Source organism: Erpetoichthys calabaricus, chromosome 13 (genome assembly GCF_900747795.2).
Source record: "Erpetoichthys calabaricus chromosome 13, fErpCal1.3, whole genome shotgun sequence".
NCBI classification, from domain to species: Eukaryota; Metazoa; Chordata; class Cladistia; order Polypteriformes; family Polypteridae; genus Erpetoichthys; species Erpetoichthys calabaricus.
The window spans coordinates 94,126,122-94,153,611 of NC_041406.2; the positions used below are offsets into that span (position 1 = coordinate 94,126,122).

The window sequence follows — 27,490 nt, forward strand, 5'->3', positions numbered from 1 at the left end:
GTTTTTGTTTGCTGATTTTAAATAAAAGCACTCTGCACTTTTTGCACCATCCCTTGCTTCATTGTTGATGTCTGCACTGCCTAGCTCATTGACATTAGCGACGGTGTCAGGTTCAAGAGCTCCGAGAAGCTGGATGGGAGCATGGAGCTGAGCCCGCATCGTCACACCGAGCTGCGTGTTCTTCTTGTCACACTACGCGTTGATCATTTAAAAGCCTGTACGGCAGCAGTCCTTTTGTCTCACTTGTCTCGTTGGACGTGAAAGTGTCTCCAAGAAAATCACATATTGTCTCCTTCCAAGCCTTGCAAGATTTTTTTTTGTAATAGAGAGAAAAATTTATTTATTGTTTGTATAGTATAGTATAGTATAGTATAGTATAGTATAGTATAGTATAGTATAGTATAGTATAGTATTATTTGTTACCTGTATTGCACTTGTCCTGTGCTTATGTTTATGTTGCATCATTGTCCCTAAGAAAGGTATTTTGTACCACTGTATGCTGCAATATGGTGTATGGATAGTATGACAATAGAGCCTCTTGACTTGACTTGACCACTTGGCTTGGTCCTTTTAGTATATTATCAAGGAAGGTCCTCTGTTTATTATTGTGTTACTGGTAACTATGTTGTTTGCATGATGACTGTTAGGCATATCAGTAGCACCTGACATGTACAGCTTTACCTGCATGTGAGCAGCTGCTTCAAGTAAAGAGGCATACTAGTTCGACATAAGCAGACTAAATGGTGGTCTTCAGACCTTAGCTACACCTGTGTCAATCACCAAAACACATGCCCGCTCACCATGCTGCTGCTTTTGAAAGTGTCTTTCTCAGGCACTAACCCCTGTGGGAATTTGGCAATCACCCACAGCAGGTAGACTCTTAACAGTATACCTTCACCCAGTCAAACAATACAAAATCACTATTGCAAAATACAGATGAAATCAATGGTAGCAAATGGAGGAAATGTACTTAAAAAGTGGATGAGTGGTTTTTCAGAGGCTAAGGATCTGCCCTGGTATCTGGAAGGTCGACAGTTTCAAATCCCGTTAATGCCAGAAGGGATCCGACTCTGTTAGGCCCTTGAGCAAAACCATTAACCTGAAAATTGCTCAAGGGGCACTGTAAAATGGCTGACCCTGCACTCTGACCTCGACAGGTCATGCAAAAAGACAATTTCCCCTTGGGGGTTAATACAGTGTACCAAAAACCAAAAAAAATATTGAAAGATTGTTATGTAAGGATACAAAGGACGATGAAGATGAATCTTGGAGCATAGCTGTCTTCAGTTTTTGTTTAGTCCTCAGAGGTCTTTATCTTGCCAATTTTGTCTTAGATGCAGATGTCTTGTCTGGGTGATGATTGTCTCTTTCCTGTTCTTCTTGTCTTTTTGCAGAAAGCATCCCAGAACTTTAAAGGGCCCTTTTCACATAGATTTAATGATTACATAAATAATAACTAGTATTTTTTTTGTTAGACTGATTGTTTATTCTGATATAAATTACCCAAGTCCATTTAAAAATAAAGTCTATCTATCTATCTATCTATCTATCTATCTATCTATCTATCTATCTATCTATCTATCTATCTATCTATCTATCTATCTATCTATCTATCTATCTATCTATCTATCTATCTATCATGCCATTCATTATCTATTTATCTATTACACAGTGCCTTTCATTATCTATCTATCTATCTATCTATCTATCTATCTATCTATCTATCTATCTATCTATCTATCTATCTATCTATCTATCTATCTATCTATCTATCTATCTATCTATCATGCCATTCATTATCTATTATCTATTACACAGTGCCTTTCATTATCTATCTATCTATCTATCTATCTATCTATCTATCTATCTATCTATCTATCTATCTATCTATCTATCTATCTATCTATCTATCTATCTATCTATCTATCTATCTATCTATCTATCTATCTATCTATCTAGTGATAGCATTCATTTTTTGTTTTGAAACATTTTTGCTTCTCAAGTTAGGGCCAAGTGCCACCCTCTGTTGACTAGGAGATACTTGAACCTGCTGCCAGTCTTTCTCTATTTTAGGGTCTTGCTGAAGTACCCAACTACCCAGCAATCCACTCATCACTATATCTAAGTACTTATTTAAAGCTGCATGTTTGACTCATTGACTGACTGAGAAGAAAGTATTGAACATTTGCATTCATCCTAATAACATATTATCTCATTGGCCAGAGAAATTCAATCTTATCATTTTTTTAATTGTAAAAAAAATGGAGAAAAGCACAGTGGTGTGTCATATTTAATAGCTGAAAAGGGCTGTCTTAGTGCTGGGCTTCAGCAATTGCAGAATAGCACAAATAGCTTTTCTGAACGCTAGTCGGCAAACATCACGGTTTGAGTCCTGGCTGTATACTTTTTTTATATTTGTATATGGAGGCATAAACATGCAAAATAGTAATTATCAATGCTACATAAGTGATATAAAAAAAAATTAACATCCATTCATCTTCTAAACCTGCATATCCAGAACATGGGACAGAAACTAGAGCCATTCCCAGAAAGCATCACGACTGTAAAGTAGGAACAACCCCTGCACAGGGCGCCAGCCAATTGAAGGGTAGACACAAACACCTGTCACGGGTCAATTTAGCATCACCAATTAATGTAAAGGCTCACTTTAGACGATTTTTACAGCGATTTCAAGTTGTAGCCTTCTTTTATATAATCTTAGTGAGTCAGTCTGTGAAAACAGTCTAATTATACGACATATCCAGCAACTCACTCCATCTAGTCCACAACTTCGAGTTGTAGGGGTGGGCTGTGTGTGCATTGAAGCTGACAAGCAATGAATACTCATCTAGAAGTGTAATGCAAATAATGCACCAGCAAGGAATAAGAAACTAACAAACAGAAAATAAGCTTGTATGTCTGATGTCTCGTGTTTTATGTACCACAACAGAATAGAAAAAAAGAAACAAGTAAGCCCGCGATTCGCTAGCGAATCGGAAATCCAAGAATGGCAATCAGTTTCTGTTCCGTTCGATATCTGGATGGATGACATATCATGGAGGGTGGGTGCGTGACGTGCGTCTGGGGAAATTGGCAGAGTTTTGCACAGCAAGTTCAGTTTACAGGTTGTGGTGTTCGTGTGCCAGCCACTGAGTTTGGGAAGCCTCTGGGTTAGAGTCTGTGACCGTTATGTGATCTATATTACTGGCACAGTGGATTAGAGCAAGTGTAGCTCACAGGTTGTGTTGTTTGGGCGCCACGTACTGACTCTGGGAAGCCGCTGCGTTTTGGGAAGCCGCTGCGTTTGACTCTGGGGCGGGCGCCACGGCGCATTACGTTGTGTTATTTGGGCGCCATCTACTGACTCTGGGAAGCCGCCACGGTTTGGAAAGTTGCTGCGTTTGACTCTGGGGCAGGCGCCAAACTGAATGACCGTTATGTGATCTACATTCCTGGCACAGTGGATTAGAGCAAGTGTAGTTTACAGGTGGCGGGCTCGTTGCAGTGCGGCAGTGCGCGTGACATCCGGTTTACAACCTTCTCGTTTCTGTGTTTTCTGTGCAGTGCAGCAGTGCAGCAGTGCGCGTGCGCCTCGATGTGCCCAGCGCCCTGCGTCCATATCCGGTTTACAACCTTTGATTAGTAAGATAACAACAACAACAACATTTATTTATATAGCACATTTTCATACAAAAAGTAGCTCAAAGTGCTTTACATAATGAAGAAAAGAAGAATAAAAGACAAATAAGAAATTAAAATAAGACAACATTAGTTAACATAGAAAGGAGTAAGGTCCGATGGCCAGGGTGGACAGAAAAAACAAAAAAAAACTCCAGAAGGCTGGAGAAAAAAATAAAATCTGTAGGGGTTCCAGGCCACGAGACCGCCCAGTCCCCTTTGGGCATTCTACCTAACATAAATGAAATAGTCCTCTTTGTATTTAGGGTTCTCACGGAGTCACTTGATGCTGATGGTTATACAGACTTCTGGCTTTTAATCCATCCATCATTGTTGGAACATCATGGTGCTTTGGGTAGATGGTGGTGGCACAAGATGGATGGATGGAAAGATGGATAAAAAGGGCAGATGTGGCAGCCTTACCCCCAATACCTGTTAACCCATCCTACAGAACCGGCTTTATCAGGCAGCATGCTATTGGCTGTCAGAAAACGGGCGAGAGCACAACTGTGCTAGAAAAAGTCATCATGCAGTTGCTAAATTTAACATGCCAAAGGATTTTCAGCCCTAAAAATTAAAAGTCTGGTGATGAGATCGACAAATCTGATATACCCAACAACTAGAAGTCACTTAACCTACATACTTTTGAGCAGGAGCACCTGTTGGAATCCCCCACAGACACAGAGTAGGATGAACATGCAAACTCTACCTAGGCAGCACCTGGGGCCTGAACTCCAGTCTCCTTGCTGTAAGACAGCAGCGCTGCCAGTGTGCTACCCATGCACTTAAATCTACATTTTGTATTTGTGAAAAGTGATATTAGTGTGGTGTCAACTTAAAAGAAGCTAAAAAAGAGTTTAATCAGTTATCATAAAGGTTCCATCCATCCATTATCCAACCTGCTATATCCTAACTACAGGGTCACAGGGGGTCTGCTGAAGCCAATCCCAGCCAACAAGGCAGGAAACAAACCCCGGCCAGGGTGCCAGCCCACCGCAGGGCGCGCACACACACACCAGGGACAATTTAGAATCGCCAATGCACCTAACCTGCATGTCTTTGGACTGTGGGAGGAAACCAGAGTACCCAGAGGAAACCCATGCAGACACAGGGAGAACATGCAAACTCCACCAGGAAGCGAACCCGGGTCTCCTAATTGCTAGGCAGCAGCACTACCCACTGTGCCACCGTGCCGCTATTACAAAGGTTTAAAATGAATATTCAAATTTCAAGTGAATAAGCAGGTAGCACAGCGGTTAGCACTGCTGCCTCCCTTGATTCTTCCTTCCATATCCTAAAGACGTGAGGTGCTTTATGTGAATTAAAAGCTCTCTAAACCTTACCCATATAATGGAGTGGTGCCCTGTCTATGGCTGGCTTCTGTCTTGTACCTCATTCTGTCAGAATAGCCACTGGGCCCCTCAGCCCAGAAGAGTGCAGCACCAGCATGGATAATGCCTCAATGTAAGCAGTTCTCATGGCCTTGCACTTTGGGTGTATTTTTCCTCCACAGACTGGTGAAGTCTGCTTGTTTTCATCTCTGATTTTATTTTTCTCCCTTGCTGCTCTTTCCTCAGATAAAACCAGTGGCCCACAGCAGAATTGTCGTTTCGGCGAGATTCTTGAGGCCTATTCAGGAGCCATGTGCTATTTTGTAAGTTTAACATTCAACTGTTCTTTTTTGCTATAAAACAGCAGACACAACTAGCAGCTATTATAGATGGACTGAATGATCTCTCCCGTCTTTTCTTATTACAGCTTGGTTGCAAATGGAGATGTCCTAAACATGCCGGTCCGACTCTTAATCCCCAGGAAGATTCTCGCTCAGTGGGAACACATTCTCGAGATGGTCACAGAGAAGATGAGAGTCAGGATTCTCGGAGCTGTGCACAGGTAGGCTGTTTTCATTCTGTTCCTTTAAGTGCTGCTTGCTATTAACGTACAATAACAAAGAGCAGAGTTTGTCCATTAATCAATGTAGTCACCCATTTTTACAACCAGCTATGTCAAATCCATGGTTTTTGGAAGTCAGAACGTACAGTATCCCACCAGTAGACAAAATTCAGTGCACTTAAAATTAAATATATTATTTTACTGGTGGCACGGTGGTTGTTTTATCATGAAAGTGCTCATTAAAGGCACTTTAACTTCCAAAGAATTTTTTTGGTAGGTGGACAAGTTAATCCTGGAATTGTTATATCTCAGTCAGGGTTCCTTCCCTGGCTGAGGTTCAGATTCATGTTTTATGTCTCTTTTGTTCATTCTTGATTCTTTTAGTTATGTTGATTATGTGCATCATTCTATATTTTTGATTTTGTCTATGTATATTGTGACGAGTGTGAGGCCCTCTCTTGTACCCTAAAACACAAGGCTGGGTCTCAGTACTTTAGCACATCCAACTTTATTCAGCTTGAAACAAGAACAGCATGGTTATTTATTGGAACGTGATTTGACACACTCCTATACACAAACAGCAATCTGGCAGGGTCGTGGCCAGGTTAGTGGCCAAGTAACCTTGTTCCCTGCATTTATAACGTTCCTTACATCACCCATTGACGACAGCACTTATAGCGCGACTGCGATCGGCTCGGATTTGCTTTTGCAGCAGGCGTTGGGAGCCTGTGGTTGCTCCAACAATGGATAACCTGTCTTCCACAGACGTGTGATTGTGCTTTGGGACGCTCTTTGGCTTGTCATCCCATTCGGGGGAGTCCCAAAAGAGTTTAGAAACCTTATAATATAAGCTGCCTTTGGTATGTTCAATGAGTATTGTGGGTAGTTCCCCAAGAGGTGGGGCCACCTGCCAATCACTGCTAGGAACTGCCCTATGCCCTAGAAATCCAGAGGGTCTTTCATAGGTCCTGGTGGTTCATTTCGGATGCACTAGGGAGATTACTTTTGATTACTTTTTGGTGTTTATTGCTGTGTTTATGCTGTGACAGTTTACAGGGTCCCCGTGACCCCTTGAACCCTCAGAGCAGATGTCAGACACCAGATTAAAGTCAAAATGAATATTTATTATAATAATAAGTGCACAAAGCACCACTACTCCACACTACTCCAATAAACAATAATCAATAATCAATAATAGATAGATAGATAGATAGATAGATAGATAGATAGATAGATAGATAGATAGATAGATAGATAGATAGATAGATTCTTTATTAATCCCAATGGGAAATTCACATTCTTCAGCAGCAGCATACTGATACAATAAATAATATTAAATTAAAGAATGATAATAATGCAGGCGAAAAACAGACAATAACTATGTATAATGTTAAATGTTAACGTTTACCCCCCCGGATGGAATTAAAGAGTCGCATAGTTTGGGGGACGAACGATCTCCTCAATCTGTCAGTGGAGCAGGACGGTGACAGCAGTCTGTCGCTGAAGCTGCTCTTCTGTCTGGAGATGATACTATTAAGTGGATGCAGTGGATTCTCCATAATTGATAGGAGCCTGCTGAGCGCCCTTCGCTCTGCCACAGATGTTAAACTGTCCAGCTCCATGCCAACAATAGAGTTTGCCTTCCTCACCAGTTTGTCCAGACGTGAGGCGTCTTTCCTCTTAATGCTGCCTCCCCAGCACACCACTGTGTAGAAGAGGGCGCTCGCCACAACTGTCTGATAGAACATCTGCAGCATCTTATTGCAGATGTTGAAGGACGCCAGCCTTCTAAGGTAGTATAACCGGCTCTGTCCTTTCTTGCACAGCGCATCAGTATTGGCAGTCCAGTCTAATTTATCATCCAGCTGCACTCCCAGATATTTATAGGTCTGCACCATCTGCACACAGTCACCTTTAATGATCACTGGGTCTATGAGGGGTCTGGGCCTCCTAAAATCCACCACCAGCACTTTGGTTTTGCTGGTGTTCAGGTGTAGGTGGTTTGAGTCGCACCATTTAACAAAGTCATTGATTAGGTCCCTATACTCCTCCTCCAGCCCATTCCTGATGCAGCCCACTATAGCAGTGTCATCAGCGAACTTTTGCACATGGCAGGACTCCGAGTTGTATTGGAAGTCCGATGTATATAGGCTGAACAGGACCGGAGAAAGTACAGTCCCCTGTGGCGCTCCTGTGTTGCTGACCACAATGTCAGACGTGCAGTTCCCAAGACGCACATACTGAGGTCTGTCTTTAAGATAGTCCACGATCCATGCCACTAGGTATGAATCTAATCCCATCTCTGTCAGCGTGTCCCTAAGGAGCAGAGGTTGGATTGTGTTGAAGGCGCTAGAGAAGTCCAGAAACATAATTCTTACAGCACCACTGCCTCTGTCCAAGTGAGAGAGGGATCGGTGTAGCATATAGATGATGGCATCCTCTGCTCCCACCTTCTCCTGATATGCAAACTGCAGAAGGTCAAGGGCGTGTTGAACCTGTGGCCTAAGGTGGTGAAGCAGCAGCCTCTCCATGGTCTTCATCACATGTGATGTCAGAGCAACAGGCCGAAAGTCATTCAGCTCACTAGGACGTGATACCTTTGGGACTGGGGTGATGCAAGATGTTTTCCAAAGCCTCGGGACTCTTCCCTGTTCCAGGCTCAGGTTGAAGATGCGCTGTAGAGGACCCCCCAACTCCGATGCACAGACCTTCAGCAGTCGTGGCGATACTCCATCTGGACCCGCTGCTTTGCTGGCACGAAGTCTCCTCAGCTCTCTGCTCACTTGCGCTGTTGTAATTATGGGTGGGGATGTCTTTCCTATGCTGGTATCAGAAGAAGGATGTGTGGAGGGTGCAATACTCCGAGGAGAGTGTGAGAGTGGGTTAGGGTGGTCAAACCTGTTAAAGAAGTTGTTCATTTGGTTTGCTCTCTTCACGTCTCTCTCGATGGTGGTACCCCGCTTCGAGCTGCAGCCAGTGATGATTTTCATCCCATCCCACACTTCCTTCATGCTGTTATTCTGCAACTTCTGCTCCAGCTTTCTCCTGTACTGCTCCTTCGCCGCCCTGAGCTGGACTCGGAGTTCCTTCTGCACGCGCTTGAGCTCATGCTGATCACCGTCTTTAAAAGCCCTTTTCTTCTGGTTCAAAAGGCCCTTGATGTCACTTGTAATCCATGGCTTGTTGTTAGCATAGCAGCGTACAGTTCTTACTGGAACTACAATGTCCATACAGAAGTTGATGTAGTCAGTAGTGCAGTCAACAACTTCCTCAATGTTCTCACTATGAGATCCCTGCAGGATATCCCAGTCTGTAGTTCCAAAACATTCTCTCAGAGTATTCTCAGCCTCCGGACTCCACTTCCTGAATGATCGTGTGGTTACTGGTAGGACTCTCACTTTTGGTTTATAGTGAGGCTGAAGCAGAACCAGGTTATGATCTGCTTTCCCCAGACGCGTTGCCACCCTTCCACCCAGCTCAGCTCGACGCCTGGGATTTCCCATAGTCCTTTTATAGTCCTTGACCTGGAAGTGTTTTGCCCTCTCTGTCCACGTGACTAGGAACACTTCCAGGTCATATAAAAACTCCACTTCTTCACCCCGGAAGCACGTTGTTCCTTCCGGTAATGTGTTTATGACGCACTTCCGGGTTATAGGGCACGTAGCACTCTGTGAGCCTCCCTGCAGCGACTCCTGGCCGCCCTGACGTTATCCAGCAGGGCTGTGTATTAAAACTCCATAGTCCATGATGCCCTGCTGGAACTCGGGCATCCCTATGTTGCAGGTAGGGCTCCATCCGGCGGCTTGGAGGTGTTGCCCGGAATATATGGCTGGCAATCCCTCACAATGCTTATTGTGATTTTCTGCATTTTCAACCTTCTGCTCTGGATTCCAGCTCCTTTATGCCTTTTGTGCTCTTTGGAGCTTCAAACTGTGACAGAGCATTACTTGTGAAAATACATTTTTTATTAAGGTTCTGTGTTTACCCTCATGACTAGCCGGAGTTTGGCAGTAAATCCCCCTCACAGTGGGCATTTTTGAAAGTATTTTGGGGACTTACATGCCTAAATTATTAGCCTTGTTTTACATAAATAGCCTGCAATTCTTCTGGAATCCACAATCTATTAAACCACTGAAATACCTCAGCTAATGCCAGAAGCCTTTATCCTTAATCTTGCAGGTTGCTACCTTTGAGGGAACTCCCGTGAAATGCTTTAGCCAATGCCAGAAGCCTATATCCTTCATTTTGCAGATTACTGCCTTTGAGGGAACTACCCTGAAACACCTTAGCAAAGGCCAGAAGTGTATACACTATATTGTCATAAGTATTGGGATTGCCTGCCTTTATGCACACATGAACTTTAATGACATCCCATTCTGAATACATAGGCTTTAATATGGAGCTGGCCCACCCTTTGCAGCTGTAACAGCTTCAACTCTTTTGGGAAGGCTTTCCACAAGGTTTAGGAGTGTGCTTATGGGAATGTTTCACCATTCTTCCAGGAGAGTATATGTGAGGTCAGGCACTGATGTTGGACGAGAAGGCCCGGCTCGCTTGCAGTCTCCGCTCTAATTCATCCCAAAGGTGTCCTATCGTCTTGATGTCAGGGCTCTGTGCAGGCCAGTCAAGTTCCTCCATATAGGACCGTTCTTAGGATGTTGGGGGCCCTGGGCATAATTAGACTGTGTGGGCCCTAATGCGTGTAGTATTAGCTACAGTTCAGCCAGATTTGACCTGTTTCCACTGGGCACTGCGTGGAGGTATGTAGCTAAGCCCAACGTGTGCACAATGTGCAGTGCAGTACAGTAATCCCTCACTTATCGCGGGAGATAGGTTCCAAGGCCGACCGCGATAACTGAATTTCCGCGAAGTAGGGACACCATATTTATTTAATTATTTAATGTGTATTTGGACATTTTTAAACCCTCCCTGTATTGTTTACAACCCACCCTTTACTCTATTAATAACAGGGACAACTGCTAAGCAATATGAAATCGGTAGATAAGTTTACACTTACTGTATAGCGAAGTACACGTAGCTATATATGACGTGATGATGGTGATGAATATGCTGCGCAGTAAAAATGATGACGATGAAGGTGATAATCACCTAAATACAGTAGCAAGAGCACGTTAATGCTGAATGAGTAAGATGAGACTTCCTGGTTAATGCAGCACTCCGTCGCTGAGCCAATCAGCAGCACACAGGAACTTAGCTGCGTGCTCTGATTGGGTAGCTTCAAGCCATCCGCCAATAGCATCTCTTGTATGAAATCAACTGGGCAAACCAACTGAGGAAGCAAATACCAGAAGTAAAAAGACCCATTGTCCGCAGAAACCCGCGAAGCAGCGAAAAATCCGTGTTATATATTTAGATATGCTTACATATAAAATCCGCGAAGTCGTGAATCCGCGAAAAGTGAACCGCGAAGTAGCGAGGGATTACTGTAGTGCATATTTTTATAAATTTTAGAGCGTTTTATTTATTTTTTTGTCACAATTAAAAAGTGTGTTTTTTATACCATTTTCCATTTTTTTCTACCAAATTAGAACTTGGGCTAAAGAACATTCCAGAATAAAGCTCAAGAAACAACACGCTTTAACACTTGCGAAATCTTTAATTAATGCAGAGTAATCAAGTGATTGGACAACGTCTCGCTCAATGGACATTAATGCTAAAGCATTCAATCGTTCTTGTAACATGGTTGTCCTGAGGTAATTCTTGATTATCTTTAGCTTAGAAAAGCTGCATTCCCCAGCAGCGACAGTAACTGGTATGGTCAAGGTGAAATGTAGTGCTACTGCGACGTTTGGAACAGAATCTTGCAAGCTGTTCTGGTATATAAACTGCAATGTTTCAAGAGCAGAAGCATTAGGAGGCACCAGATTTGCCAAAATACGCAATTCAGAGAACAAGTCCTGAGCATCAATATCGGAACCAGTCGTTTCATCTGTTAATATCGCATTGAGATATTAATGTTGCTCGTTGCTTACCGCTGGTCGATTTTGAAAGGAATCAGTAGGAGAATGCATCTTTTCGGCCACGACAAATTTCAGCAAAGCTCCTTTTTGTGTCTCAATAAAGGCTACATCGTCTGCCTTTTTCTTTCGTTTAGCAACACCGGACGGATAAGTGCATTTCATATTAATATGGTACGTGCGAAACTGCTAATGTGAATAAGACGCAGTTACTAGCGGAGTACGATAAGGCCAATGCCAAGGCGAAAAAAGGGAAGAAAGCGTTATACGCGATAGAAAAACACGGGAAGAAGTCCTTGCCCACGCTCACGATGCAACCGCGGTCTGGGACGGAATGGCCTCCTCCGACGAGAGCACTCTATTTATTGACTTTTGTGGGGGCGTGTCGAAACAGGGCTCCGCCTGCGCCTGTGCAGGGCCCTGGTCATAGCGAACGCCCCAAGCCCCAGTTCCCTGTTGCAGCATTCCCTGCCCCCGGGAAAGGGCAGTAAGCTTAGCATTAAACTTCATAGTACAGATACGTAGCTTGCGTCAATCTTAAAAAAAAAAAAAACCCCTCGAATGATGGGACCCCTTTTGTCTCGGGGCCCCGGGCGACTGCCCTGCTCGCCCATGCCTAAGAACGGCCCTGCTCCATACAAAACTTGCTCTTCCATTTCTTTCTAGACCTTGCTTTGTGCACTGGTGCGTGCGCAGTCATGTTGCCATCCTCAAACTGTTCCCACAAAGTTGGGAGCATGGAATTGTCCAAAATGGCTTCATATGCTGAAGCATTAAGAGTTCCTTTCACTGGAACTAAGGGGCCAAGCCCAAGCCCTGAAAAACAACACCACAACATAATCCCCCCTTTACGATTGGCACAGTGCAGTCAGGTAAGTACCGTTCTCCTGGCATCTGCCAAACCCAGACTCATCAATCGGATTGCCAGACAGAGAAGCATGATTCGTCACTCCAGAGGACACGTCTCCACTGCTCTCGAGTCCAGTGGTAGTGTGCTTTACACCACTGCATCTGACGTTTTGCATTGCACTTGGTGATGTAAAGCTTGGATGCAGCTGCATGGCCATGGAAACCCATTCCATGAAGTTCTCTACACCCTGTTCTTGAGCTAATCTGGAGGCCACACGAAGTTGGGAGGTCTGTAGCTATTGACTCTGCAGAAAGTTGGTGACTTCTGCACACTGTGTGCCTCAGTATGTGCTGACCCCACTCTGTGATTGTACATGGCCTACCACTTTGTGGCTAAGTGGCTGTTGCTCCCAATTGCTTCTACTTTGTTATAATACCACTAACAGTTGACTGTGGAATATTTAGTAGCGAGGAAATTTCATGAATGGACTTTTTGCACAGGTGGCATCCTATCACAGTACCACACTTGAATTCACTGAACTCCTGAGGGTGACCCATTCTTTCACAAATGTTTGTAGAAGCAGTCTGCATGCCTAGGTGCTTGACTTTATACACCTGTGGCCATGGAAGTGATTGGAACACCTGAATTCAATGATTTGGAGGGGCGTCCCAATACTTTTGTCAATATAGTGTATCTTTCATCTTCTGTTGGGCTACAGAACACAGCCTGCTTTCAGATTGCTTCCTTTGAAAGGATTTTGAACAAATGTGCCAAGCAGACACTGACTACCCTCAAAAGGCTGGCAAGAAGCAGTCTAAACAGAGGTCTGGAGAACCTGCTCTTGTCGGGTTACTTACAGTGCATCCAGAAAGTATTCACAGCGCATCACTTTTTCCACATTTTGTTATGTTACAGCCTTATTCCAAAATGGATTAAATTAATTTTTTTCCTCAGAATTCTACACACAACACCCCATAATGACAACATGAAAAAAGTTTACTTGAGGTTTTTGCAAATTTATTAAAAATAAAAAAACTGAGAAATCCCATGTACATAAGTATTCACAGCCTTTGCTCAATACTTCGTTGATGCACCTTTGGCAGCAATTACAGCCTCAAGTCTTTTTGAATATGATGCCACAAGCTTGGCACACCTATCCTTGGCCAGTTTCGCCCATTCCTCTTTGCAGCACCTCTCAAGCTCCATCAGGTTGGGTGGGAAGCGTCGGTGCACAGCCATTTTAAGATCTCTCCAGAGATGTTCAATCGGATTCAAGTCTGGGCTCTGGCTAGGCCACTCAAGGACATTCACAGAGTTGTCCTGAAGCCACTCCTTTGACATCTTGGCTGTGTGCTTAGTGTCGTTGTCCTGCTGAAAGATGAACCGTCGCCCCAGTCTGAGGTCAAGAGCGCTCTGGAGCAGGTTTTCATCCAGGATGTCTCTGTACATTGCTGCAGTCATCTTTCCTTTTATCCTGACTAGTCTCCCAGTTCCTGCTGCTGAAAAACATCCCCACAGCATGATGCTGCTACCACCATGCTTCACTGTAGGGATGGTGCCAGGTTTCCTCCAAACGTGACACCTGGCATTCACACAAAAGAGTTCAATCTTTGTCTCATCAGACCAGAGAATTTTCTTTCTCATGGTCTGAGAGTCCTTCAGGTGCCTTTTGGCAAACTCCAGGCGGGCTGCCATGTGCCTTTTACTAAGGAGTGGCTTCCGTCTGGCCACTCTACCATACAGGCCTGATTGGTGGATTGCTGCAGAGATGGTTGTCCTTCTGGAAGGTTCTCCTCTCTCCACAGAGGACCTCTGGAGCTCTGACAGAGTGACCATCGGGTTCTTGGTCACCTCCCTGACTAAGGCTCTTCCCCTGATCGCTCAGTTTAGATGGCCGGCCAGCTCTAGGAAGAGTCCTGGTGGTTTCGATCTTCTTCCACTTACGGATGATGGAGGCCACTGTGCTCATTGGGACCTTCAAAGCAGCAGAAATTTTTCTGTAACCTTCCCCAGATTTGTGCCTCGAGACAATCCTGTCTCAGAGGTCTACAGACAATTCCTTTGACTTCATGCTTGGTTTGTGCTCAGACATGAACTGTCAACTGTGGGACCTTATATAGACAGGTGTGTGCCTTTCCAAATCATGTCCAACCAACTGAATTTACCACAGGTGGACTGCAATTAAGCTGCAGAAACATCTCAATCATGATCAGGGGAAACAGGATGCACCTGAGCTCAATTTCGAGCTTCATGGCAAAGGCTGTGAATATGGCTGTGTACATGTGCTTTCTCAATTTTTTTATTTTTAATAAATTTGCAAAAATCTCAAGTAAACTTTTTTCACGTTGTCATTATGGGGTGTTGTGTGTAGAATTCTGAGGAAAAAAATGAATTTAATCCATTTTGGAATAAGGCTGTAACATAACAAAATGTGGAAAAAGTGATGCGCTGTGAATACTTTCCGGATGCACTGTATTATTACCCAACATAAATGAACAGTCCTCTTTGTATTTAGGGTTCTCATTGAAGGACTTGATGATGATGGTCATGTAGACTTCTGGCTTTTAATCCATCAATGTAGGAACATCATGGTGCTTTGATTAGGTGGTGGTGCCGCAGGTCACCACCACAAAAAACCGGGAAAAGAAACGGAAGAGAGAGTAGGGGTTAGTACAGATTTTAGAGCCACCATGAATAATTATGATAATTAATTGAATATACTGAGCATCAGGATTAAACTAAAATGAAGTTATGAGAAAGCCATGTTAAAGTAATGTGTTTTCAGCATTTTTTTAAAGTGCTCCACTGTATTAGCCTGGCAAATTCCTATTGGCAGGCTATTCCAGATTTTAGGTGCATAACAGCAGAAGGCCGCCTCACCACTTCTTTTAAGTTTTGCTCTTGGAATTCTAAGCAGACACTCATTTGAGGATCTAAGGTTACGATTTGGAATATAAGATGTCAGACATTCTGATATATAAGATGGAGCGAGATTATTTAAGGCTTTGTAAACAATAAGCAGTATTTTAAAGTCAATCCTGAATGACACAGGTAACCAGTGTAGTGACATCAAAACTGGAGAAATGTGCTCGGATTTTCTTTTCCTAGTTAGGATTCTAGCAGCTGCATTCTGCACTCGTTGCAAACGATTTATGTCTTTTTCAGGTAGTCCTGAGAGGAGTGCGTGACAGTAATCTAGTTGACTGAAAACAAAAGCGTGAACTAATTTCTCAGCATCTTTCAATGATATAAGAGGTCTAACTTTTGCTATGTTTCTTAAGTGAAAAAATGCTGTCCTAGTGATCTGATTAATATGCGATTTAAAATTCAGGTCACAGTCAACAGTTACCCCTAAACTCTTTACCTCCGTCTTGACTTTTAATCCTAATGCATTGTGGAAGCCGGCCCGAACACAGACAGGCGGACACGTTGACGTCACCCAACACACTTTTATTAATTTTATTTACAATTATAAGTGCACCTCAAACCCCCAAAAGTCCCCAAAGTCCAGGCCAACTCGAATGCCTCACTTCTTCAGGCCGCCTCCTTGCCTCTCCTCCAAGACCTTGTCTACTCGTCCTCCCGACTCCAGCCAATGAATGGAGGGAGGTGGCCCCTTTTATAATCACCCGGATGTGCTCCAGGTGCTTCCCAGCAATCTTCCACTGGCACTCCCCAGTGTAGCGGAAGTGCCAGCTGTGTACCCGGAAGCACTCCGGGTGTCCCTGCTTCTCTTCCCCCCAGCACTTCTGGGTGTGGCGGAAGTGCTGAGGTCCAGGGCTTAAAGGCATTGGGGTGCCCCCTGGTGGTGACCACGGGCCCCTACAGGGTTGAGCTTCAAAGCTCAGTACCCGTGGTCCCCATAGGTACCAGGGCGGTCACCCCCATGTGGTCTGGGAAAGGCGTAATCCCTCTTCTGGTCCTCCAGGGTGTCCCAGCCGGGTCGCCCCCCCAGCCACCTGCGACAGCATCAAGTTTATTTCTAATAACCTCATTATATCCATTATTGCCAATCACTAAAATTTCTGTTTTCTCTTTATTTAGCTTGAGAAAATTACTATTCATCCATTTAGAAACACAAGTAAGACATTGTGTTAGTGAAACAACAGAGTCGGGGTCATCAGGCGCTATTGATAAATACAGCTGTGTGTCATCAGCATAGCTGTGGTAACTCACGCTACTTCCATATCTACCTTTAACATGCAGACTTATGGGACTTTAGCAGTGGTAGATTTTTTTCAAAAAGAACACTAATGTACCAGAGTACAGTGCAAAGTCTTTCCTCCATGTGCTCAATAAGGTCCTGATGATCAGCTATATACCCTTGTGCGCCAAGTTCAGTAAAGTAGAATTTTTCTTCTTCTTCAAATCCAAGTCTCCCCAGTGTTAACTTGCTGCCAATGTGCAGATGGTACTTGCTGTTTCATATGTCATCCTGGCACAGTCTCTGACTTCAAGAGGCGTAAAGGACTCAGACCCCCTACTCCCACTCTCTGGCAACCTACTTGACAAAGTCTTTTCATGTCTCAATCACCTGTGCTGTCTAATATTCAGAATGTTCAACACACAGTTCAGTTTTTAACAAGCATGTAAAGAACTAACCGTTTGTTTCCTGCCTTTTCTTTTAAAAGCCTGTTCACTTTTGATGGAAAACACATCATGGAAGCCAAAGACCTGGAAAATGGACAGTTTTATGTAGCTGTTGGTCGAGAGAGGTTTAAAAAACTTGCATATAGTGACCTTCTTTTTACAAAGCCAGCACCAATAAGAAGATATAATGGGTAAGAGATTTTTTATTAATTTTAGGTAACTGTAAGAAAACATGTTGAATGCAAAGTCCCAATCTCCTATTTCACATTTTCTTGCTAGCGTATACACACTGGTTAGTTTATCTAAACCTATATATCTACATACTGTGGACAACACTCTTTGTAGTATTTACTTTTACATTTGCACCTCCCAGTGTTCCATCTTAAGTGCATAATTTCAATGCTTGTCAGCTAAGTGGGCTTTTCAGTGTCAAAAGTTTGCATTTTTGGAACCTCTAGACCAGGGGTCTCCAACTCCAGTCCTGGAGAGCTACTGTTTCTGCAAGTTTTCATTCTAACTCTCTTCTTAATTAGTGACCAGCTTTTGCTGCTAATTAACTACTGTATTTCCCTTTATTTTAATTGATTTTTCTTAAGACTCTGACCGCTGAATTGATTCTTTTTTCCTTAAACGGCACCTAAACATAAATTTGATGTGAAGAGAGCCAACAGATGACCCACTAAACTGGGGCCTCAAACTCCAACCAACTTCACTTCATTCAGTTTCTTAATTTGAAAGCCAATTCTCATTGCTAATTAAACCCGTTATTTAATTCCATGGCATTCATTCTGCCATGGCAGACATTTTCAAAACTGTTGATATTCTTTTTTAAGAGCGCTGTCAAAATGTTTTGTGGACCTGAGCAGATCAACATTACTGAGGCCTTCACCTTTCTTTATTTTTAGTTATTGTACGATGGACGCAAGTTGTTGTTTATGTGTTGGTTCATTTTGTGTCTTAATATTGTTTGGTTGCTAATTAAGGAAAAAATAAATAATTAAGGGGCCTGAGTCTTAAGTTGTGCATCAATTAAAATTAAAGCAAAGAGTTAATTAGCAGCAAAATCTGGTGACTAATTAAGAAAAGGGTTAGAATTAAAACCTGCAGCCACAGTAGCTCTCCAGGGGCCTCATGTATAAACGGTGCGTACGCACAGAAATGTTGTGTAAGAAAGTTTCCACATTCAAATCGCGATGTATAAAACCTACACTTGGCGTAAAGCCACGCACTTTTCCACGGTACCTCATACCCTGTCGTACGCAAGTTCTCCGTTTGGTTTTGCAGACTGGCGGCACCCAGCGTCAAAGCAGTGCTACTGTTCCTGTGTGGTTACCCTTTCTTAGATCCACATCCACGACGGAGGCTCAAGTGCTCCTTGTAGAACTGCTTGTACTTGCAAGTTACCGTGAGGTAATTGTACTTATGTTGCAGTTATAATATTGCACATCCTGAGCCACTTTATAAAGTGCGTATTTACATATGATGACGATATCATTTTTAAGATGAAATGCAGCAAAATATGTTGATTATATTATACAGATAAAACTTTAACTTTAACTACGTGGTACCGCAGCACTAGCGAGCTTGAGCTTCATTCACGGATTGCTCCTGCCTCGCTCTGTTTTCATGCTGTGGCTGGCGCGACACTGGAAGGATAGATGGATAGAATAATTAAACATTACGAAGATATTTCGATGTTCCTTAAAAGTTTTGAAGAATTGCCGTTCTAAGCTTACAGGTGGATTAACGTCTATTACAGAGCTGATTGTGTGGCGATTGGTTATTTGGAGAAAGAAAAGTAAGGACAGGAATTGGGGGTTAGTACGTTTGAAAAAGACAGTACTTCTGTAATAAAGCATTTCATTGAAGGTCGCGCATGGCACAGCAAGCATCTTGCTGTAAGACATGAACAATCACTGCGCCACCGTGTTCCCATGTTTAATAACATACTTTAACTCATATCATCATGAAAATGATATAACGTATACTTCTCAGTATTTTAATTACTCAAAGAGCTGTAATATTACGAACGTAATGGATTCTATGTCCTGTCGGAGGAAGAGCACGTAGTGATTCAGGCACATAGAGCACATATAAGATCAAATACACAACAAAGCATTTAATGTGCTACTTTAGTTACGATGGGATTGAGAAACTAGTAAATTAAACGATATTAAGATGAAGTTTATGATGTTCTACTTTAATGACAAAATAAACTATGTGATTAAAGTGGAAATTTCGAGATTAAAGTTGACATTTCGTGCTTTATTCACACTGTGTGCCTTTTTTTTCACTGTACCCTAATAAGCTTTCATATGACACTCAGACGGTGGGCTACGAGTCGCCTTTTCATGCTGACTTTGATATGTGACAACTTTTTTATTTCGGGCACTGTGCGACTTTGTAAACTTGAGCTTACGAGTTTCTCCGACACGCTATGTCACTCGATCAACTTCCTTTTGTTGCTTATATAACTGTTTAAACCAACAAATAGTACATTTTTCTTTGCCTCCATTTGGTATTCACTGAAATTCTTCTGTTTTTCCTCGTACTTTTGCCATTGCCTTTTCACAGAACGCTGGGCTTAAGGGCTCTTTATATAGATTTGCATATTCAAAGAGGCAGAATTCTGTGAGGAGTTGGGGCGGGACAGCAAGCATGTGCACGTGCGTTTATTTCCACGCTGAGCGGGACTTATGTAGCAGAAGAACGCGGAAGTTGGCGAACGCACAGATTCCTGCATCTGGATTTTTCTGTGCGTAAGCACATTTCGGCTTTTGTGCTTGCGTCACGTTATAGTGCGAATTCTACGCACGGCGTTATGCATGAGGCCCCAGGACTGAAGTTGGAGACCACTGCTATAGACACACACAAGTTTTTCATTTCTGCGTGCTCAAGTTATATGTTGAGGTGATAAAATCAATGTAAGGGCACTCTGGGGTTCACATCGAAGGAGAAAAAAATGTGTGAGGAGTCATATCAAGATGAACAATGGCAAGCACTACTATGATGTTGTTCTTCATTGTGTTGTAGTACACCTTCTTCAAATGAATATTCTGAAGTGTGCTATAGGAAAGAGTGATTGGTTTTTTAACATCCATTTTGACAGGCTATATATAAAATAAACTGGTGATTTTTAAGTTTTATTGCTTTTCTAACAAAAGCTGGTGGCCTGTATGCAGGTGAGCTAAAAAACTGAAGGTAAGATGGCACAATGAAAAACTGGGACAGGGCCCTGCAGTGCTTTAAAAAACCCCATGCCACACTGGTGTGGATGAAAGGGCACTGCAGTGTACCTTGGAAAAGGGCCTGAATACTTATGTCAACGTGATACAGTATTTCAGTTTTATATTTTTAACAAGCTTGCAAAAAACTATTAAATGTTGTTTTTTGCTTTGGGTGGCACAGTGGTATCGCTGCTGTTTTGCATTAAGGAGACCAGGGTTCACATTCTGGGTCCTTCCTGCGTGGAGTTTCCATGTTCTCCCCGTGTCTCTGTGGGTTTCCTCCCACAGTCCAAAGACATGCAGATTAGGTGGATTGGCATTTCCTAAACTGGCAGTATGTGTGTGTTTTTGCCCTGTGATGGACTAGCACCCTGTCCAAGATTTGTTCCTTCCTCATGTCCTATAGTAGCTGGGACAGACCCTCTGAACCCTGTTCAGGACTAACAGGGTTAGAAACTGACTGACTGTTTTTGCTTTGCCATATTAGGGAATTGAGTGTTGCTTGATGAGGGAAAAAAATTAATTTAAATTATGTCACAAGTGGCTGGGGGACCGGGAGGTGGCGTATTCGTCCTCTGGGCCACGAGGGGGCAACCGCCCTGGATCTGGAGAGGACCACGGGAGAGGAGCAAGGAGGCTCAAGCCCATTAGGGCCCGTGGCCACCGCCATGGGGCGCCCGAGTCTCAGAGAGCCCGGGAAACATTTACTTCCGCCACACCCGGGAAGATGGAGGAAGATCCTTCCAGGGACACCCTGAGTGCTTCCGGGTGCAAGAGCAGCACTTCCGCCACACCAGGAAGTGCTGCCGGAAGGATGTCATCAGGCACCTGGAGCACATCTGGGTGGAAATTAAAGGAGCCGCCTTCCTACAGTCTGGGAGCTAGAATCGGGAGTGGGAGCAGGACGAGGCTCCCGTGGAAAAAGGAAAGGCGGTCCAAGGACATTGGGGAAGAGGCCCATGTTAAAGGTGGTTAGTGCTGGGAGCACTGTGTGTTGTGTAGGAACTGTGTTAAATAAACGTGTGCTTCTTTATAAAGATGTGGTCTCCGTCTGGTGGTGTCCGGCATGTCTTATAATGATTTTTGCGCAAGGCTACTCTATAATAAAATGTGTAAAAAAATGAAGAGATCTGAATTTACAGTATATACCTGGGTAATGCTGATTGCTTTGGCTAGTGCTATATAAAAGAAAGTAAAGATTTTTAAATGTCTTACGTCAGAATGACTGTGGCATATAACATAATAACATCAAATCTGCTTAATTCAGTACGGCATCACAATCAGGGCAGGATCAGAAGCAGGCAGGAATCTCTCACACACATGAAAATATGAGGCCAGTTTAGAGTCGCCAATTTACCTAAAAGACAGATTTTTGGGATATGAAAGGACAATCAGAGCCCTTGAAGAAAAGAACATGCAGACAAACGAAAAACATGAAAAATCCACAGAGACCGGGTTTGGGATTTGAATAGATGGTGCTGGATCTGTGAGACAGCTGTGGTAACCACTATGCCACCTATTATGACAAAAAAATACACAAAATAAGTGGGTAACAGTGGCCATTATTTCAAACACTATATAAAGTGTGTTTTTTAAGCCCCCTTTAATATGTATGTCCCACAGGGTGACATCCTGAGGATTTGCTGGATCCCCTCGAGGTTGCTGGATATCATGGCCGGCCTGTACATTGGTACTGTGAGTGCTGTGCAGAGTGGAGGCAGAACCTCTGTGTTTTTCCCAGTTGATTCTGGGGTTCACCAGGGGTCTGTTCTGCTACTACTCTGTTCAATGCTTGTATGGACTGGGTGTCGGGCAAGGTTGTGGGGTCCAGCGGCTGTGAGGCATCTGTTGGTGAAGAAAGATTCACTGATTTTGACTTTGCTGACGATGCTGTGATGTTCGCGGAGTCAATGGAGGCTCTGATCGGGGCGCTGGAGAGACTGAGCGAGGAGTCTGAGTGTCTGGGCTTGCGAGTGTCCTGATATAAACCAAGATCCAGGCCTTTAATGACCTCTTGGGCTCAGCCATCAGCAGTGTGTCTGTTTGCGGAGAGAGTGTCAACCTTGTTGAGAGGTTTACTTACCTTGGCAGTGACATTCATGTCTCTGGTGACTCGTCCTATGAAGTCAGTAGACGGATTGGGAAAGCATGGGGGGTCATGAGGTCACTGGAAAGGGGTGTGTGGCGCTCTCGATATCTATGCAAAAGGATGAAGGTCCAAGTCTTTAGAGTCCTGGTGCTTCCTGTCTTGCTATATGGTTGCGAGACATGGACGCTAACCAGTGACCTGAGATGAAGACTGGACTCCTTTGGTACTGTGTCTCTCCGGAAAATCCTTAGGTACCGTTGGTTTGACTTTGTGTTGAATGAGCGGTTGCTCATGGAGTCCCGAATGAGGCACATTATCTGCATTGTGAGGGAACGTCAGTTACGACACTACGGCCATGTGGCACAATTACCTGAGGGTGATCCGGCTTGTAAGATCCTCATTGTTGGGGACCCGAGTGTCTGGACCAGGCCAAGGGGTCGGCAACATAACACCTGGCTGCGGCAGATTCAGGGTCATTTCCGGAGGGTGGGACTGGACTGCGTGTCTGCCTGGGGGGTTGCCAACCGGGATCCTGAGTTGTTTCATCGTGTAGTGGGTGCGGCAACGCACTGTACCAGTGCATGCTCCCCAACTTGACTTGACTTGACTTTAATATGTGTATTATTATAGGATGAGTGAGACAAGACTCACTACACCCCTTACTAGACTGGTATACTCTCTCAGCTTAAGGTTAACGCACTCAAAGAAATCTTATCTACTTCAGTACTCTATGAGTGATTTCTGCACTGCCATTCACTCCCTAGTACTTCACACAGGGGCTAATAATCTACAGATGTGCCTGGATATAACCCAGACCTACATTCTATTTGGGTTTCCAAGTATATTGTAAATTCGATGAAGACTAATACACCATTTAGTTATAGGCCACTCACCAATCAATGATGTCTTACTTCTTCTGCACTGTTCCTTCTATTGGAGTTCCCTCCTCAGCCTGATATCCCTGCAAGTCAGAACACTTGTCACTCTCCCTTGGACCAAGTGCCCTAGTATTTACTTTATTACTTCAAACACAGGTATTAAGACAAAGTATATAAATTTAAAAGCAATGTGATATTTACTAAAGTATAATAATAGCAGCAGAAGAAAGTATAATAGAAAATATTATTAGATAGCAAAGTCTGTATGTATGTAGTTTTAGAAAGCTTACTGAAAATCAGCAATACCTAAGGTCGATGTTGTCCTGGGAAGCTTTTCAATTGGGCACTTGGCGTGATGCATAAGCCGCGTTCTCCCTCTTTCTTTCTTTTTGACTTGTCTCAGTCTTCTTCATGTTGCTGCTCTCCTGCTCCTCTGGACAGACTATTATTTATTGGGGCAGGGCTCTTGTGCATGTGACATTACACATATATGATTGGCTAGCAAGCCTGGTGATGGATGGCTCTGCCCAAAACCTTTGTTTCTCATACATACAGGATCTGTGCAATCTCTTGTTATCTTTTACTAGTAAGTTCTACGCTGTCTGACCATTTTAAACTAAAAGCAGGACACATGCGTTAATGATCACAAGAAGACAAAATGTAAAATTGTTGATCAATAGGAAGAAAGAATTCAGAAATTTCTTTCAATACGTTACTTTCAAGTGCCCTACGAATGCCTTTGTAAATTAATTGTTTAAGAGTCTTGCAGTTTCCTTTGTAAATTAGTTTTGGCCTTTATATATCATCATAGTTCATTTGAGTAAAATTTTAAAAACTTACATATATATGTCTCGGGGGCGGCACGGTGGCGCAGTGGGTAGCGCTGCTGCCTCGCAGTTAGGAGACCTGGGTTCGCTTCCCGGGTCCTCCCTGCGTGGAGTTTGCATGTTCTCCCCGTGTCTGCATGGGTTTCCTCCGGGCGCTCCGGTTTCCTCCCGCAGTCCAAAGACATGCAGGTTAGGTGGATTGGCGATTCTAAATTGGCCATAGTGTGTGCTTGGTGTGTGGGTGTGTTTGTGTGTGTCCTGCGGTGGGTTGGCACCCTGCCCGGGATTGGTTCCTGCCTTGAGCCCTGTGTTGGCTGGGATTGGCTCCAGCAGACCCCCGTGACCCTGTGTTTGGATTCAGCGGGTTGGAAAATGGATGGATGGATGGATGTCTTGGATATTGATTAAATTGCTGATGCATATATTTGGGGTGCCATGCTTGCCACAAACCCATTTAATTGCCAGGAAAAGAAAACAGTCCCATAGGACACAGAAACAAAAATAAAGATTTGTGCTCCTCGCACTCCTTCAAGGGTTAGGCCTCAGAGAGCTCTGTCTCATCCGCTCTTTCGGGTCAAAAGATGCCATTCTCATCTTATCCTCTTGGTTATATCGGCCCCCTGCCTAGAGTGGGTGGGGCTTAGAACAGACGAGGGGGCGGGGCTAGTCGTTAGGCTATCTGTGACATAGCAGTTCAAACAGCTGATTGCGAGAAATTTTTACATTTATCAATTTCCTGCAGAATTCCTATGACAGTTTAATCTGTATTTACTACATTATAAAATGACAGTCATGTTATTTTTTATTACTCATTCAAGTTGTAAGTTTCTTAAAGCTTTGGCACACAAGATGGCCTAGCAATGGAGCATCTTTTAATCTAAAGGTGAGCATGCTTTGTGTAATGTATTTTTGTGGCTGCATTTCTAGCCCTTGTAAAATGTTGTAATTAACCAATATTTTACCTTCTAGGTCTAAAGCAGCATCACTACCACCTTTATACAGATATGAAAATCACAAAGAAGGTGTAAGTATAAGACTTTCCACAATTGAAATTCTTGCTGTTAATTTCATGGAAATAAAAGGTTCTTAACTCCTGGCAGAGCTAAGCAGAGCTCCACTAATTCATTGTGTCTGCTAACTGCAGTCTGTAAATGCTGATTATTAGGAGGAGAAAGAATATTTGATATGAAACTTATAGCAACAGAGAGAGTGGAGAAACAAATATCATTTGAAGTGGAGATACTGGGGCAAAGCTCCCAAGATGTACAGATGCAGCCTTTCACCATCCATATCCTTCTCCAGGTGGGCCTCTTATCTGCATCTCTCAAGACTCCCAGAACCACTGCCCTCTGCCGTAGCTTCTACCTGTCTTCTCCTTGACCTAGAATTAGTTGTGACAGTCAGTCAGTAAACCAGTTAGGGTTAATTAAGTTAATTGGCACCTACAGATTGGCCAGTTGTGAGTGAAAGTGTATTTGTGCAACTGGTGTACAGTCCGAGGGTGGTACACACACACACACGCGCACACACTAGCACATAGTAGTGAACCAGGACAAACTTTAAAAATCCATCCATCCATCCATTTTCCAACCCGCTATATCCTAACACAGGGTCACAGGGGTCTGCTGGAGCCAATTCCAGCCAGCACAGGGTACAAGACAGGAACAAATCCCTGGGGAGGGCGCAAGCCCATCGCAGGACACACACACACCAAGCACAATTTTCAAATCGCCAATGCACCTAAACTGCGTGTCTTTGGACTGTGGAAGGAAACTGGAGTACCAGGAGGAAACACACGCAGACACGGGGAGAACATGCAAACTCCATGCATGGAGGACCAGGGAAGCGAACCATGGTCTCCTAACTGCGAGGCAGCAGCGCTACCACTGTGCCACCGTGCTGCCCACTTTAAAAATCCAGCCATCCATCCATCAATTTTCCAACCCGCTGAATCCGAACACAGGGTCACGGTGGCCTGCCAGAGCCAATCCCAGCCAACACAGGGCTCAAGGCAGGGAACCAATCCCGGGCAGGGCACCAACCCACCGCAGGACACACACACACACCAAGCACACACTAGGGACAATTCAGGATCGCCAATGCACCTAACCTGCATGTCTTTGGACTGTGGGAGGAAACCCACGCAGACATGGGGAGAACATGCAAACTCCACGCAGGGAGGACCCGGGAAGCGAACCCAGGTCTCCTAACTGTAAGGCAGCAGAGCTACCACTGCGCCACCGTGCCACCCACTTTAAAAATCAATTTTACAAAAATGTTATAATTTGTATTGAGAAGAATTTATATTGATAGCTTCGTATCCGAAGGCCTCTTGACATCCAATATTTTTGGTTTTGCTATCGGGGCGAGAATGTAACAGTGATCTCTTTGCCAAAAATGTAAAAAGTTGGCAAGGTGTCCAAAGTCAAACATTGCCACTGTATCTGATCATGTTCAGCTCTGACGGTAGAGCATCCCCCACGTGGGTAGAAGAACACGTGGCCGTGATATCTCTGCCAATGAGCAGCTACCCTCTAAAACACACGTAGCTCTGATCTCTCTTTCAAAAACATCAAACGTTACTCCTTAACAATCTCTAGAAGATAATGTCTGCTGAACAAACAGGTATCGCTAGCTAAGCGGAGGCAGGGTACACTCCAACACGTGGCGAGAGGTAGACCGACTTGAGCTTGAGTAAGGAGGACCCCACCTGAAGTCCTGCCTCCCGCTCCCCTCCAGCATGCCTTGACCATTATGTAGTAGTTAATTGTGACAGTGTTATACATTAACATTTAGGTGTGATGCAGTGTCCTTGATAATTTGATATAAAACGTATCATCCAAGCTGTAGCATCCTTCATCTTTTCAAAACTAAAAGCGTCGGCAGAGTACTTTGTCCAAAATGTCAGTGTAACTCTGCTTTGCCTCGATGCTAGTGATAGTAATTTGGAGAAAATAACAAGGAAAGCTATCAGCCATCCATTATCTTCTACTGCACAGCAGTGTCCCCACTCGTATTCTACAGTTGGCACTATGGAATTGTGTATTCCAAGAGAAGGCCTCGTGTATGGCGGCATGGTGACTCAGAGGCTAAGGATCTGCACCGGCAATCAGAAGGTGGCCAGTTCAAATCCAGTAAATGCCAGAAGTGATTCCATTTCGCTGGACCCTTGAGCAAGGCCCTTAACCTGCAATTGCTCCGTCCTGGGTATGACGTTAACCTGCATTCAGCCCCGCTGACAGGTCGTCCTACTTGCAGGGAAAACTTGGAAGTCAGTGGCAGGATTGGCACTCCTGCCACTGTATAAAAGAGCTCACACTGTGGTGCTGAGGTGTCATCTATTGTATGGCTGCGCTTGGGTCCTAATTTGGGATCCTGAGGTGGTTTGTGGTGTGGTGGGTGTGGCAACACAACATAGCAGTGCATGTGTCCACATCTGTCCCCCAATCCATATTACTAACCGAAGGTTGTAAACCAGAT

At 43.9% G+C, this 27,490-nt stretch overlaps 1 protein-coding gene across 9 annotated transcripts in view; it reads left to right on the forward strand.

Moving 5' to 3' along the window:
• The window catches only part of LOC114663782 (doublecortin domain-containing protein 2-like), a 346,685-nt gene that overhangs the window by 248,464 nt on the left and 70,731 nt on the right, over positions 1-27,490 (forward strand). For 4 of the 9 annotated variants that reach the window (XM_051935737.1, XM_051935736.1, XM_051935740.1 and 1 more), the window contains exons 4-7: positions 5,256-5,332; positions 5,437-5,571; positions 17,031-17,180; positions 24,980-25,034. The exons of 2 other annotated variants lie outside the window; for them this stretch is intronic. In XM_051935737.1, coding sequence (XP_051791697.1) covers positions 5,256-5,332; positions 5,437-5,571; positions 17,031-17,180; positions 24,980-25,034 — 417 coding nt within the window. The remainder of the gene's footprint in view (positions 1-5,255; positions 5,333-5,436; positions 5,572-17,030; positions 17,181-24,979; positions 25,035-27,490) is intronic. 3 more of the 9 variants (XM_051935739.1, XM_051935738.1, XM_051935741.1) reach the window with 3 other exon arrangements.